The following is a 16,772-nucleotide window of genomic DNA, read 5'->3' on the forward strand; positions in this document are numbered from 1 at the left end:
GATGTCAGTAATGTCCCTACCCCTGCTCCATGAATGGGAATCATGCTGGCTTGTTACCTGGGTCTTGGATGATAGCAGGCTTTTGCATAATGGAGGTGGAGAAGACCACCTGTGTGGAGGGAACAGTATGCACAAGGACACAAAAGAAACAGCAAAGAGCCCAAAATGTCCAGGGAATGGTGAATAGCCTGTTGCAGTGTAGGATTTTCCAGTGTTGTGTAGCTAAGTCTAGGAAGGTAAGATGAAGTTAGATGGTGAGGAGTCTTGGGTATCATGCTAGGGAATTTCACTTTTATATCTATAGATGGAGGAGAATCAACAAAAGTTTTTGAATAGTGCATACAGATGGGCCTCAGTTTCATCTGTGAAATAATTAAACTCTGAAGGTCCTTCTCAGCTCTGTATTATGTGGCTGTGATCTAAATGATTTTTTAGGAAAATAATTTTGGTGTCAATAGGAGAAAGAAATGTAGGTCAGGGAACATTAGGTAAGAAGTAATAAGGGCTAAATGAGGAAATATAAGTGGAAACGGAATGGAGGGGACAGATTTCAGGGATATTTTGAAATAAAAAAAGCCATGTAGTGCTGTGGGTGGGGCGGAGAGGGATGGCCAGTGATACTGAGGTTCCTCCCTGGGTACTTGGTAGGGTAAGGAGCCCAGTTACTGAGAGAGACCTCATGGTAAAGTATGGATTGATGGTAAGCTAATCAGTATGGTCGAGGTGGTTTGGGTGAGAGTGATTTTCTGGTCTCTAGCCCAAGTCCTGCAACCAGTGGGTTCAGTTTTGAGTATGTTGAATTTGAAATATCTGAGGAACACATGTGTCTAAATTTGAAATATCTGAGGAACCCAGCAAGATTGTTGGAAATGTGGTTTTGACAATCAGCAGGTGTCTGTGCAAGATTTGGAAATTTGGGGAACTAAGTTGTAAGACATTTTAGTCTATATTTGTTAGTATGTTGTTAGCAAGTAAACTGAAGGCATGGTTCCAGTAAGTGGTACTGATCCTTAAAGTCTTAAACAAATGACTTTTGTGTTTGTGCAGGTTTAGAAAGCAATGCTGGTATAGAAAGTATACTTGCAAGCAACAAATTAGATGTATTCATAGCTATATAATGGTCTTAAAGATGGATCTTAGTGCTTGATAAAGAAGAAAAAGAACAATGAGACATAACACAATAGCACTTTACAAAATATAAGTAATCAGGATGCCTGAGTGGCTCAGCGGTTGAGTGTCTCCCTTTGGCTCAGTTCGTGATTCTGGGGTCCAGGGATTGAGTCCCATATAGGGCTCCCTGCAAAGACCCTGCTTCTCCCTGTTTGTGTTTATGTCTCTGCCTCTCTCTCTGTGTCTTTCATGAATAAATAAAATCTTTTTTTTTCCTGATGATAAAAATAGTACATTCTCATTTTGGAAAATTGGAAAATCAGGGAAGTATATGCAAGAAAATGACATCATCTGTTATAACGATTCTGCCTTTTAGAACTATATATAGTATTGTAGTCCTTAATTTGGTATTTGGTCTCTGTATATAGTATTGTAGTCCTTAATTTGGTATTTGGTCTCTGTACTGTTTGATGTAGGCTTGTCATTTTGTGTCTTTGTTGAAATAATGCTATGAAAATGAGAACGTTATAAGATACCTTCAAGAGTAGCTCCAGCGCACAGAGACTGGTGTAGTAGTGATGTCATAGCTTTATGTCAATCAACCAAAACCAAAATTCCCTTTTTTCTCTTTACATTGTATTATAGGAAGAAGAAGCAAAGATCCTGCTGGCTGAATTCAACCTGGGCTGTGATGTGCAACATACTGAACATGTGTATAGGGTTTATGTCACAACCTTCCTGGGTTTTGGGGGCAACTTTGCCCGGCAGCGCTATGAAGACCTTGTGCTGAATGAAACTCTTACCAAAAATAGGTACTTTTTGGCCTGGACATCCATGCCTCTGAAACAGAATGTTGTTGGGGTGCAGATACTCATATCCTACTAGATAGATAGGTCCTTGCTTCTTCCTCCTTCCTAACCACCCCTGTCAATGCGATAGTGTTGCTTAGAGACCCTCTGCTAGTAGGTCCACTCGATCTACATGAGGGTACATTCTCGTCTTTGCAGTTCAGACTCCAAAAAGTACAGCAGCTTGTTGGGACCTCTTATAGTGTCCTGTTTCAGAAATGGTATCATAGGGTAAGTAAGATTAAATTCTTTTTTGTTTTTTTAAGTTTTTGTTTTGTTTTGGTTTTTGTTTTTAATTTATTTGACAGAGAGAGCACAAGCAGGGGGAGTGGCAGCAGAGGAGGAGGGAGAAGCAAGCTCCTCGCTGCTAAGGGAGTTTTTATGAGTCTCAACTACCAAAAGTTCACAGTATTTTGGGAGAATCCTGTTATCCCAGATGATTAATGAATACGTTAAAATCAGTGTGTTTGCACTGGGAAAATACTCTTACATCTGTACTCCTGTTGCTCAGGCTGTGGGCACTGCAGCATCTGAAGAACAGTTATGAGAGTTTCACACCAATTTTGTTAGCTGCTGTGCTTCTTTTTCCATTTCCTTCCTTTGTTGTTCTGCTACCCTTTTCTCTTTGTCTGCCATTTTCTGCCTCAGAACTTGCCAGGCTGCATCATCATCCTCTCATGTATTGGTATTTTCTTGCCATGTACCCAAATTCCTAATTCAGAAGACTTATTCTTCATCTCATATAGCTGCTAATCTAGAGAAACCTGTGCTTTCTGGGATGTCAAAATGTAACGGTTCTTTCTTTTTCTTCCTTCTTCTCCTTCTTCCTTCTTCTTCTTCTTCTTCCTTCTTCCTTCTTCCTTCTTCCTTCTCCCTCCTCCTCCTCCTTCTCCCTCCTCCTCCTCCTTCTCCCTCCTCCTTCTCCTCCTCCTCCTTCTCCCTCCTCCTTCTCCTTCTCCCTCCTCCTCCTCCTTTCTTCTTCTTTTTTTAAGAGAGAGTGAGCAGGGGTTGGGTAGGAGTAGAGGGAGAGAGAGAATCTCAAGCAGGCTCCATGCCCAGTGCAGAGCCTGTTGCAGGGCTTGATTCTATGACCCTGAGATCATGACCTGAGCTGAAATCAACAGTCGGATGCTCAACCAACTGAGCCATCCAGGTGCCCCTGGTTCTTTCATCTTAATATTTTCTGAGGTGTTTTTTTTTTTTTTTAAATAGTTGATATCACATCCTTAAAATAGGTTCCAGTCATTTCAAAGCATTCTGTGGTGTTGCCACATTTCTACTACACCCTTCAGTCTTTACCCTCGTGGGGACTTCATCCCAGGAAGTCCTCTCTTCAACGTATGTGTCTTTAGGAACTGGTGCATAATAACCTGTGGTTGGCAACATTTTTGGTCTTCACTTAATGTCTATTCTTGGCCAGGTCTGTATTTCATCTCTTTAGGAATGGGAATATTGTTGCTGGGCAAGTGCTGACTTGAAACAGCCAGAACCATGTGGTGGCCACAGTGGGGATGAAAATCTGCACTGTCCCTCCCATCCCCAGGAGGGGGCAGGCATGTCTTCCTTCCTGTTGCCAGAAGTTGTCACTGAACCACTGACATGGTCCCCTCTTCAGGAGCCTCCCCTGGGCCTTCCCTCTTTACCTCCTCCCAGGTGTTTTGTTAAACATTAGAACTGTACTCAGTGTGGTGATATCTTGGTACTTTAAAGAGGCCAGTGGGAATGAAGACTAGATGGAGACAGCAGATTAACATTTCCAGTTTCACTCTACATTGGGAGATATACACGTGGACTAAAAGGTTGAACAAAATTTGATCATTGCCATATCTCCCCCCCCTTTTCTTCTTTCTTTCAACTAAACTGGATTTGCTTAAGGTAAATGTTGATGCGTTATGACTACATGATAAAACTCCAGTCTTGTTTCTAGGGATGCCATGTAAAACAAGGTATCTGTGAAGTGCATTCTTGGGCCAGCTTCTTAAGCTAGGTGTTTCTTAGAAGAGGTTGAGTACATTAGTGATGTGTTTTGTTTGTTTTTGTCATTGTGACAGGTTGCTGGGCCAAAAGACGGGTCTGAGTCCGGACAATCCATTTCTGGATCCCTGCCTGCCTGTGGGCCTCACAGATGTGGTAGAGAGGAACAGCCAGGTGCTACATGTGCGAGGAAAAGGAGACTGGGCATCTTGCGGTGCAATGCTGAGCCCCCTACTGGCTCGCTCCAATACCAGCCAGGCTTCGCTGAATGGCATCTACCAGTCGCCAATTGACTTCAACAACAGCGAGTTCTACGGTTTCTCTGAATTTTTTTACTGTACAGAGGATGTGTTACGCATCGGTGGCCGATATCATGGGCCAACATTTGCCAAAGCTGCTCAGGTAAATTGTTTATAATAAAGATACCTCATGCCAGCAGCAGCCATTTGTTGGATGTCTGACTTTGTGCCAGATGCTGTGCAAAGAGCTTTGCATGCCTGATCTCTCTGGATTCTTCACAGGGGCCCCATGAGCCCTCATTTTATAGATGAAAAAGTGGACTCAGAAGTTAAGGAAACCGCTGTGCCATACTGTCTTTAAATTCATTAAGCTTAGGTTTCCATGCACGTCCTGATCACCCAAATTATCACCCAAGTCCAAAATTGTTGTGTTAGCTAATGGTTTTTCCTCTAGTTTTCCCATAATCATGTTTAATGTTTGTGGCCAAGAGTGTCATCCCTAGATATTTTTCCCCTTACTGAGTATTCTCAATTGTATTGTGCTTTTGGAGATGATGTCTCACAGGTGGGCAAGTGTACTTTCATTTTCTTGGTTTGGATTATTAGGAGGCCAGAATGGTGTATAGGGTCACTTGGAATATTAGAAAGATGTTGGGAAAAGCAATGTCAATGGAAGTATTAAGACCAAAATACAGAAGAGATAAAAATTCATTTAGAGCATATATACAACATTAATAGCTTATGGGCTTAAATCATTAGTTACCTGAACAAGTAAAGTTTAGCTAGCTTTCTATACCTCCTCCTTTTTTAAAAAAAGATTTATTTATTTGTTTTAGAGAGAGAGAGAGAGCGAGAGCAGGTAAGCAGAAGGGAGGGGCAGAGAGAAAGGGAGAGTATAACTCTTTTATTATTTTTTTTAAAGATTTTATTTATTTGAGGAAGAGTGCACATTTGCACATGAGTTGGGAGAGGTGTATAGGGGGAGGAAGAGAGAGAGAATATCAAGCAGACTCCACACTGAGCAGGGTGCCCAACTCGGGGCAGGATCCCACCACTAGAGAATGAAAGTAATGAATGAAATGTGAGCATTTATGTCATCTAACACACTCTATGTATGTGTATATGTATGTATGTACATGTATGTACATGTATGTACACGTGCATGTATATCTGGTTATTGTCTGTCTCACCACGAGAATGTGAGCTTCATGAGGGCAGAAAGTTTGGTCTGTTTTGTTCACTGCTAGATCTCCCTGGCACCTAGAGTGGTACCTGGCACAAAGCAGACATTCAGGAAATGTTAGTTTACTGATCAAACCAAAAGGAATGATTCCTCTAGGGAGAACGACAATATGGAGACTGGCCAGTAGTAGAAGTTTGACCACTCTGTACCATCTGCGTTACCTGCTCATGTTAGTCTTACATAGAGCAGAATGAGGCTCCCTTTGGCTTTGGTGTTGCTATTCCTGGTTCTAACCTTATCTCTGTCTGAAGCCAAAGAGGCTCAGGAGCCATACTAGGCTGGCTTTGTATTGGACTTGAGTTGATGGGAATAAAAAGGAGACCCTTAGCAGCCTGGATTTTGGCACTTGCGTTGCACAGTGTCCAGTGAATGAATATGGTGCTCCCATTTTCCTTTGTCAACTAGTAGCCCCACAAGTTAACTTTAGACAGGGAGCAGCTGTGATGGTAGGGAAGTTAGAGTTTGGCTTTCATTTTGTGTTGCACCATTTCTGTGCAATTGTTCCAGGATTACTGTGGCATGGCTTGGCCAGTACTAACTCAGAGATTCAAGAATGGCCTCTTTTCATCACATGCAGATGAGCATCGACTCAAGTAAGTGACTTCCTTTTCTCCCCTGGATGTGCCCTGAAAACGTAGATGGCAGATTATAATGAGGGAGAGAGAGCAAGTAAGAGTACAGGTGGGATCTTATATTGAAAGAGAATTTGATTATTTTAGATTTTGGCTTTCTGAGCAATAGGGGCCAAAATAGCAAGCCTAGTTTAACAAAGCCGAGGAAAACCAGAGTTACCAAAAGATATGAGTGGCTTGAAATCAAAAGTGGTGGGCTTTCTTAATTAAAATATGGAACATGCAGAAAAGTAGAAAGAAAAGTAACACAAACCTCACCCAAGCTTCAGCAAATGCCAATATTTTGCCAGTTTGGTTCATCAGTCCTTCCATTTTGTAAACATTTGTAAAATATTTTATTTTATTTATTTTTTTAAAACGATTTTATTTATTTATTCATGAGAGGCACACAGAAAGAGAGAGGCAGAGACACAGGCAGAGGGAGAAGCAGGCTCCATGCAGGAAGCCTGATGTGGGACTTGATCCCAGGACTCCAGGATCACACCCTGGGCCGAAGGCAGGTGCTAAACTGCTGAGCCACCCAGGGATCCCCATTTGTAAAATATTTTAAACATAAAAATAAAACAGTATCGTGAGCTCCCGTGTACCTGTTACTCTGCTTCTCTACCAATGGTTATCAATTTCTGCCCAATCTTGTTGCATTGATTTTCCCACCCTTCTATTCCCCTCCTACTGCAGCTGGGTTATTTTGAAGCAAATCCCAGACATCATGTACATACACTTGTAGGTATCTCAGCAGGGTCCTAGAAGATAAGGACTCAAGAAAAGAAAAAGGGGGCACCTGGTGGCTTAGTTGGTTAAGCGGCTCTTGATTTTGGCTCAGGTCATGATCTCAGGGTTGTGAGATTGAGCCCCACATCGGGCTCTGCGCTGGGCGTGGACCCTGCTTGAGATTCTCTTCCTTTCCATCTGCCTCTACCCCTGCCCTCTTAAAAAAAAAGCAAAAGAAAACACAGTCACAATATCATTACTGCATGAAGGTGTTCTTCACTTTTGTGGTAAACATCAAGATAAAGTAGGCTCAGGTTTGGCTCCACCTAGAGGGGAGGAAGGTGAAGTGTAAAGAGAAATGTTGACCTCCAGTGAGAATATAATAGACGAGGGAGGGAGAGCACATTGTCTATGACCATCTTCCTACTCCCAGTTCAACAGATGAATCAGAAAGTGAAGAACATGTGAGAATTTAGCAAATTTTGTGTGCTGACACGTTTCATGAAGGACATTCCAGAATTATGAGGCAACTGAGGAGATAGATCCTAATGGTCATCTGGGTCAATACTGCCTTAATGAGAACATTTGTGCATTCTCACAATTGTAAAGTTTCCTTTCCCTCTCCATCTTGGTGACCAATAATACTACTGTAAATTTATGTGGGTTTTTTTTGTGGTTCACAGGGTATTAATATGTTGAAGTACTATGTAAATTTAAAGAAGTCATAAACTGCATTTATTACGTTGGTATATCAAAAAAAATAGAAAAAATTAGCATTAGAATTCTCTTTTTTCCTTCTTCTTCTTTAAAAAAATATTATTTTATCACACAGATATCAGTGTTTTAAATCGGCTTGGATGTACCAAGTCCTGCATGAAGGATTCCACTTTCCCTATGACTACCCACACCTGCAGACAGCCCAGCTGGTATATGACCGAGAGGTTCAGTGGACACTGGGAGCCATTCTGTATAAAACACGATTCTTACCACTCAGGTAAAGTGGACTGACCTGGCATCTTGAGATCAGAGGATGTAGGTTGGTGTCTCAGAATAGGTTTCTTAAGTGACCTCTCTCCCTCAACAAAGCATTCAAACTAAGTCCCTCTATTACTACCCCATGAAATATTATTTCTACCCAGGCATGTTGAAACAGAAAGAAGGCTTGAGAATTTAATCAGGAGTTTGTTCTTTAGCTTTGCAATTTCAGGAATTCAGTTTTATTTGTTCACCCATAATAAATCAGTCTTTACTTAACCAGTTCTAAGATACTGAGTGATAAACTAAAATGTCATTCTTAGGTTCCTGTAGAAAGCATCTGACTAGAGAAATGGGATAGGCTGTGTTATAGTCATTCTAGAGATCATATAATTGATTTAGAAGGCTTTCTGGGGGGCAGAATTAGAACAAAGCACATGAGATGCACTTAGGGGGGTATTGTCATCAAGCTGTGATAGCCTGATGTCTTGCTCTATGGACCATAAGATAGTTGGAATAATTTTTAGGTTCTTTCTACCCTGGATTATTTCAGATAAACTAAAATGAATTTTTAATCTTTGCTGCCTGTTTCCATAAACTCAGAAGACAGGCAGCTGATAGAAGTGAAAGAAGTGGGGAGCTACAGAGTATGCGCTCCAGATGAAGCTGACTACTGTGCAGAAATGCTGTTCCAGCATCTGCCAGTTCTCATTTATCAGGACAAGCCAGAAATCCATACTTTATAGGCAGTCTTTCAATTTGGAGATTCACATTTTAAGAAAATACTGCAGGTCAAGCAAAACAAAGATGCATCTGGTATCTGGAGCAAAGAGCAGCTTCTGTTCTGAGCAGGCAGTCTACTGCTCTTTGGCTTACAGATCTCATTTTTTTCCAGATTACAATCCTGTTGATCAGGTGACAGCTTTCTCTCCTATATATTCTAAATCCTTAGGAAGCACAGTCAATTTTTTAAAAGATTCAGATACAGTCTGATTTCTTGTTTGGATTTAGAGATCACTCTATTCTTGTTAGTACTGTATTTACTAATTGTATGTATGTATTTACAGAAAGGTATGGGGTCACTGTTAAAACTAAGGTTATAGATGATCAGCCTTATCTTACTATTCATTTTTTTGCCTTCTGATTTTGTCCCCAGATTCTGGAAAATGTAGGCCTATGACGCTCCCTCTGTAGGCCCTGGCAAAGAAAATACAAGATGAATCACATAGCAGTGCTAGGGCTGGAGACATTCTTTAGCTTTGCTTGCCCTGTGAGGCTGGTATCCTAGTACATTTGCATGAATAGAATGAATGGTATAACACCACTGGCCTTTTTGTTTTTAATTTTATTCATTTATTATTGAGAGATAGAGAGTGAGAGAGAAAGGTACAGACATAGGCAGAGGGAGGAGCAGGCTCCATGCAGCTCCATGCAGGGAGCCTGACATGGGACTTGATCCCGGGTCTCCAAGATCACAACCTGGGCTGAAGACAGGCGCTAAACCGCTGAGCCACCCGGGCTGCCCCCACTGGCCTTTTAAGTCAGCCTATTTCTCTTTGAAATTAACATTACTTTCTACCTTCAAACTCTTCCCTAGGGATCTACGGCAAGAAGGTGTCCGGCAGGCCCATGGTAGCTGGTTCCGTCTCTCCTTTGTCTACAACCACTATCTCTTCTTCGCCTGTATCCTGGTGGTGCTACTGGCCATCATACTGTATCTTCTGCGGCTACGCCGAATTCACCACCGACAAACTCGAACCTCAGCTCCATTGGACTTGCTATGGATCGAGGAGGTGGTACCCATGATTGGGGTACAGGTGGGGCCTTGAGGCCAGACAAGGACTTGGGAAGCTCCTGTACCCCACAGTTGCTGCCCATTGAATTCCACCATTTTCTTGTACTGGCCTCAGATGCTGCTTTGCCTGACCTTAGGATATTTGGCCTTGGAATTTCTACCTTAATATCTACTTTAATTCCTTTTCAATATCCAGGTCCTCTTCTCTGAGAGAAGCTGTAATTTAGTCTGTGAAGAACTAAATAATGAGAGTTTGGTGCTAACAAAGAGGACCAATCTTAGTCCAGTTGAAGCATGCTTCTACTCCTTTATCTGAGAGGTCTAGTGTGTTCCTGGCATCTAGACTTTTCTCCCCTTGCTAAAGCATGAAATTTGGCATTGGGTAAACTGGAAGCTTGGTTATAACCAAACTTGGAGCATCTGATACAAAGCTGAAGACATTCCAGCAAGTGCAGCAGCCCCTTCTTTCTCTGTAACAGAGATAATCATTTACATGGAGATCCACACCCTTTAGTAGGGAATCCAAGATATTTGCATTTCAGTGGAACATATAGGAACTTCCACGCAACCAAAATAACATAGTTTCTTTGCTTACTTGACAAAGAAGCCATTATGAGTGTGGCCCAAGATCCCTGATGTGTTGCTGAAGTTAATTAATTAGTATGTGATTTTAAAAGGTTAGAAACCCTTCTAAATGAATGGTCAAAGACTAATGATATCTTATGTGATACCTGGTATGCCCAGGATAGAAAATGTTTCTGTGTCTATGCTTCACTGGCTGTTTGGGCATTAATTTTTCTTTTTAAGCCTTAAGTGTACTTGTGGGTGGAGAAACTGATGCGATTGGAGATCTGGATTTGTCTGGTTTTAAGTTACTGTCTGTAGGCCTATTTCAATGAGCCTCTTTACAGCAAAATTCAAAAGGGGTTCATTTATTTCACTAAGATCAATATATAGTTCAGAAAGGGGTGTATTTGGATTGTTTTTAAAAGAAGGAAAGAACAGCATCAGGAGAGTGGGCAAAGGCAATAAAATCCAAGCTCTTACTTTTTCGGAGAAATAGAAATTTTCTCAATTTGACCCATGGAATGTCTGAAAAGAAGCAAATTCTAAACTTAGGAATAAATAGATAAATCTGCTAACAAGCCACCTGGCAAATTTCAGAACTTTTATTAAGAGATTGCTCCATCACAGACAGCATTCCCATTAATGAGGAGAGAAGAAAAGCCATATGATTACATTTTCATCCACTACCTTGCAGGAGCTTTGTTCCTCCTCTACATGTAGCCTTTAAATTGCACCTTCCCCCATGGGATCTTTTTCACTTTATCCTGTCCTACATGTAGCCTCCAATGTCCTTCCCAAGAATTGCTTCCAGATTTGAAGTAGCTTTCTTTTCTTTTTTGTCACTTTATTTTTAGGGTTAGATGAGTACAGTAAATGATCCCTGACTGTAATGGGGGAGAAAAGTAGAATTCTTAAACCATAAATAACATAGTGTGAGCAGAAAGAAATTAAATGCTTCATAAAACAAAGAAAAATAAATCAAGATCCTCCTGGAGATAAACTGAGATGAAAACTCTCTGTTAGTTGGTAGGTGAAAAGATGATGAGTCTAAATTGTTTTCAAAACAGATAAAAATGGATCTAGCAAAGAGTCTTCTAGTTTTCTCTGGAACTATTTTTACTTTCATTAGGGCTTTGTGTCACAGCAGTTTCCTTTCATCTTTAAGACTTCTAAATTGCCTTGATTTTGACTTCTTCTCTTTGGGTCCCTGTGAGTGAGCCCTCACCTTGAGTGCTGCTTAGAAATAATGTCAGAACATGTTTTTTTGCTAGCCAGTGCCTCCCCAGGTACTCTTTTTCCCTCATCTTGGTTTTCTCATGAGATCTTCTCAGTGATCTGGTCAAAAGCTACCTAATTAGCTAATAGTGATGACATTTGTGTGCTGGAAATGAAGCTGCAGCAGGGAGGTGGTGAGGAGTCCAGTTTGAAAACTCTTTATTAATGAAATTATTCTTCCTCCTGGTTCTAAAAATGGTAGCTGCCATCTATTAAGCATTTATTGTGTGCCATACACTCTTCAGAATTTTATGTATATTATTTAATCATTATGACAGCCTTTTTCAGATGAATATTACTTTTTGTGTTTTTATAATTGAGAAACCCAGGATATCATACGCTTATCCTTTTTTTCAATGTAAATGTATTATTCTTAATTTATTTTAATTAGCTTTTAACTTTTTGTTTAGTGTATTATATCCTATTTATTATTTTCATATTATAGGACCTAGGCTTGTCTTTGTTACCACGAGTATGACTTTTCAGAGTTCTATGGTATAAACATAAGAAGGACATGTTTTTATCATACCCCTCAGAAAAACTGAGTATTTGCTATTGGTATTGGTTCCTGTGCCTCTTTCATTGTTCTCAATTAATCATTTTAAATGAAATCTCATTAGGTAGAAACAGAAGCCACTTATTCTTGGAAGGCCAATTACTTATATGTATTGCTTTCTCATGATCATCCTGTGAATAGAATTGATCCATCTTGTCTTTTAGCCCTTAGTCTTTAAAGATTTCTTAAGATCTGTGTTTGTATTTCTGCATTTTCAGTGGTTTTCCTGTGAAGATAATTACAGTTTCATTAAAGTCACATCCCAGAAGTTCCTCTGAGTCTTACCAACTAGTCTTCTATGAATAATAATTTTTTTTTTTTTTATGATAGTCACAGAGAGAGAGAGAGAGAGAGAGAGAGAGAGAGGCAGAGACTTAGGCAGAGGGAGAAGCAGGCTCCATGCACCGGGAGCCCGATGTGGGATTTGATCCCGGGTCTCCAGGATCGTGCCCTGGGCCAAAGGCAGGCGCTAAACTGCTGTGCCACCCAGGGATCCCCAATAAATCTGAATAGTTTTAGTACTTCTTATCCTTACTGCAAATGTCAAAATCAGAGTCAGTGGCTGATAGGGGATAATGCTTTATTAGTCTTACGATGGCACAACTCATCACTTTTCTCTGAATTCTTGTTACTAGAACATAATGAAAATATGTATAATATCCACATTTATGGCATTACATTGACTTAAGTTGCAGTTAACTCTAGGCCAAATTATACCATCTTTGTTTCTGTACCTTAACTCCTTGGATTGATTTTTGTTGGTTTAGGGAATTTAGTCACTTTCCAACAACCTTATCTTAATCTTTCATGTTATCCAAAGTATTCCACCTCTCCTCCCCTCAGCCTGACAGCTTTCTTTAACTTCATAGGCATTGGGCAATGATTATTAAAATCTGGTTATTGAGTCTGTCATGCACTTGCTCAGCTAATCTTTTCAGATATTAGCATTTAGTATCACATGCATATTTGTTGTCATTGTTAAGGTATAGTTGACATATAATATCATATTAGTTTCAGGTGTACAACACAATGACTTGATATTTGTGTACACTGCAAAATGATCACCACAGTGAGTCTAGTTTCCCCGTCACCATATAAAGTTATGTAACATGCAACGTGGTGTTATTGACTCTAGTCACCATGCTGAACATTACATCCCATGACATGACTTATTTATGACTGGAGTTTATACCTCTTGACCCTTCTCTGTCTTGCTCAACCTCCCTGCTACCCCCATTCTGGCAACCACCTATTTGTTCTCTGCATCTATGAGTTTTTTTTCTTTTGTTTTAGATTCCACATATAAATGAAACCATATGGCTGTCTTTCTCTAGTTCATTTAGCATAATACCCACAGGGTTCATTCACATCACAAATGGCAAGATTTCATTCTTTTTCATGGCTGAGTAGTATTTCTCTATGTGTGTTTGTGAGGGGTGTACATCTTTATCCATTCATCCATCAGTGGACACTTTGGTTGTTTTCTTATTTTGGCTATTGTGAATGCTGCAGTGAACATAGCATATATCTTTTTAAATTAATGCTTTCATTTTCTTCAGCTAAATACCCAGAAGCAGACTTGCTGGGTCACATGGTAGTTCCATTTTTAGTTTTTTGAGGAACCTTCATACTGTTTTCCATTATGGCTACACCAATTTACATTCCCAATAGTGCACAATAGTTCCCTTTTCTCTATATCCTCATCAACACTTATTTCTTTTTGATAATAGCCATCCTGACAAATGCAAGACGATATATCTCATGGTTTTGAGTTGTATTTCTCTGGTGATTCCTGATGCTCAGCATCTTTTCATGTGCCTGTTGGCCATCTGTATGTCTTCTTTGGAAAAATGTCTGTTCAGGTCCTCTGCTTATTTTAAAATCAGATTGCTTGTGTTTTGTTATTGAGTTGTAGGAGTTCTTTTTATAATTTGGATGTTAACCCCTTACCAGATTTATGATTTGCAATATATTTTCCCATTCAGTATGTTGCCTTTTTGTTAATGGATTCCTTTGCCATGCAGAAGCTTTTTAGTTTGATATAGTTTCATTGTTTATTTTGGTTTTTATTGCCATTGCCTTTGGAGTCAGATCTAAAAAAATACAGCCAAGAGTGACGTCAAGAAGCTTATTGCATATGTTCTCTTCTAGGAGCTTTATGGTTTCTGGTCTTATATTCAAGTCTTTAATCCATTTTGAGTTAATTTTTGTGTATGGTATAAGATAATGGTCCAGTTTCATTCTTTTCCATGTGGCTGTTCAGTTTTCCCAACACCATTTATTGAAGAGACTGTTCCTTTCCCCATTGTGTGTTCCTGCCTCCTTTGTTGTAAATTGAGTCAATCATATATGCAAGGGTTTATTTCTGGGCTCTCTTCTGTTCTATTGATCTGTGTGTCTGTTTTTATGCCAATACCATACTGTTGATTACTATAGCTTTGTAATATAGTTTGAAATCAGGGAGCATGATGCCTTCACATCCATATTTACATTTTTGAAATAAAATAACTTCTCACTGGTATTATCTAAATAGATGGCTCTTTCTAATCCTTTTCCCATGCTTTTGTTTTGCTTTCTGTCAGGAGTGAGACAAGTGGGTGGTATGATATAGGGGAAAGAACACTGGTGTCACAAACAGCAGACTTGGATTCTCGTCCTGGCTGTGTCATTAACTAGCTCTGGTACTCCAGGCAGGTCACTTGCCCTCTCTGGTGCATTTCTCATTTGCAAAACAAGGTGGCTGGACAAGATGCTCTGACCTTAGTTCCAAAGGGAGAACCATTGGCCTGAAGAACTAAAGGTGAGAGCACAATAGGAAAGTGATAGTTTCAGGAAGAGGATTTTGGTCTTTGGTTCAAAAGACCAGGTTGCCCAAAGGAGAGCCGGTGGTCATCTCCTACTTTATTCATTGTCCCTGACATTAAGGTTGATGGGAATGGAGTTTCCAATAGCAATCATTAATACATAAATTTCAGAAGAGATTTTTACAGCTGGGATGTTAGAGGTCTGTCTTCTGTTAATCTCCTTGGTTTCATGGATGATGAAATCGAGGCTGAGAGCAGTGGTAATATGTGCAAAGTCACAGTGAGTGGCCTCTAGGATTCCATTTCCTCTGTTCTCTACACTATAAATACATACCTTTGACAGCTGCAACAAAATTCTCATTGACAGAATCTTCCTGCAAGATTATGTATTTCAATAGAATCTATTCTTTATAATAGAACTGACTACAAGTAACCATGCCCAATCTTTGTAACTGCTTCTGATACTCATTTGTGATTGCTTTGCTCACATTTAGGAATAAACTATAAAAGAAATACTTTGTCAGAAATAGCACCAAGTTGTTAGTACATCTATTCTACCCTCTATATTTCTTTTAATACTTTTAAATTCTAGATGTTTCTTTTAAACAATTTGCTTTGTTTTGTATGATTTTCTTAACCGCAGCATCTAAGCAATTCATTTGATGGTTATAATTGAAATTATTTAAGGTATAAATACCTATTAGATCTACCTCATTAATGAACTTAGCCATAATTCTCGGGCAGTTCTCAGACACTCCCTTACAGAAATAAAATGCTGTTTGTTTTTGCTGTCTTTAAATTTTTCATACTAATTCAGAACTAGTATCTAATTGCCCTGTGTGCTGTGTTATGTGATGGAACTTCATTTGAGATAAAAAATTAAAGTAGAAGTAGCAACCGATACTTCAGATTCTCCCATGGCAGCCTTTTAGGTCATGCTTAGTTTCAGAGTCCTGCCACTAGGATCATACACTCCATCAAACTTGAAAGGATTTTGTTGGTGTGAACAAAAAATACTTGTTAAAAAACAAGGACTCTTTTTTTATGTACTAATAGACTTCCCTTGTATTATTACATATTTCCCTTTTACTCTAATTCATTATTTCCAGTTTGTTAGTACCATCATTAGAGGGACAGAGGAGGTCAACATCTGTTGACCGTTTTCTCTGGAAGTCTGAGCACTACGAAAATCCTTTTATTTGTAAAACTGAGTCATTACTCATACTGTAAGGGCTTTTTACTTTTAAAGTGTATTCAATCATGGCCTGCCATTTCTATAAAAACCAAAGTTGAAACAAATTTCTGAAGCACAGGATGTTTATAGCCACGCATGTATGACTTCAGGCGAGCCTGAGGACACATCTGCTTCTGAGCCTTTCCTTTTTAAGCAGTGCTGCCACTCACAGCCCCACTGGCGGCCTCCCACGCTGCTTCTCCGGTATTAAGGTAGACCTGGTGCTCTCCTCAGGAGCCCCTTCTGCAGAGGACTTGCCCAAGTCTGGCCTTTTCAGACTGCTACTGGGGAAGGCTCTACACCTGATGAGCTTCACGACTCTTTCTCTGCGAGCAAGGATCCAAGACAAATACCTTGATTTTTGGTAATGCTGTCACTATGTTGTATTTGAAATTCTCATTCCACAGTTCCCCTTTTGTTGAAGCCCTGAAGTTTATGCCTTGTCTCCTCCATTACTTCTGTCTTCAACAATGAACTCCACAGTGTTGAATGGCATCTTTCTATTAAGACCCACAGCCAGACACTCCCTTCTTGCTTTAAAAAAACAAAGGCTACCTATATTGCATCACTTTTGGGAGTTGCTAAGACTGTGTGTTTTTTAAAATTAAACTATTTCATTTCACTCAACAGTTCTTAAATTGTTAAATACTGTTAAATCAGTGTTGAAAAAAAGTGTAATGCGTATTAGAGAGAGATACATTGTCCCCTAGGCAGGGACATGGGTGTATGTGTTACACCTGCCAATACATAACCCACCAATCGTTCCAGAACTGGAAAGTGCTACAAATCAACTGGTTATCCTAATGTCA

General features: G+C 39.9%; 1 protein-coding gene across 1 annotated transcript in view; it reads left to right on the forward strand.

The window, feature by feature from the left end:
• Window positions 1-12,196, forward strand: part of ENTPD7 (ectonucleoside triphosphate diphosphohydrolase 7) — a 37,911-nt gene extending 25,715 nt beyond the window's left edge. Inside the window, exons 9-13 of the mRNA XM_038578493.1 lie at window positions 1,756-1,922; window positions 4,010-4,334; window positions 5,922-6,007; window positions 7,590-7,751; window positions 9,330-12,196. Coding sequence (XP_038434421.1) covers window positions 1,756-1,922; window positions 4,010-4,334; window positions 5,922-6,007; window positions 7,590-7,751; window positions 9,330-9,561 — 972 coding nt within the window. The 3' untranslated portion in view covers window positions 9,562-12,196. The remainder of the gene's footprint in view (window positions 1-1,755; window positions 1,923-4,009; window positions 4,335-5,921; window positions 6,008-7,589; window positions 7,752-9,329) is intronic.
• The last annotated feature ends 4,576 nt before the right edge of the window (window positions 12,197-16,772 follow it).

The sequence above is a fragment of the Canis lupus genome, chromosome 28 (assembly GCF_011100685.1).
Source record: "Canis lupus familiaris isolate Mischka breed German Shepherd chromosome 28, alternate assembly UU_Cfam_GSD_1.0, whole genome shotgun sequence".
Classification (NCBI taxonomy): domain Eukaryota; kingdom Metazoa; phylum Chordata; class Mammalia; order Carnivora; family Canidae; genus Canis; species Canis lupus.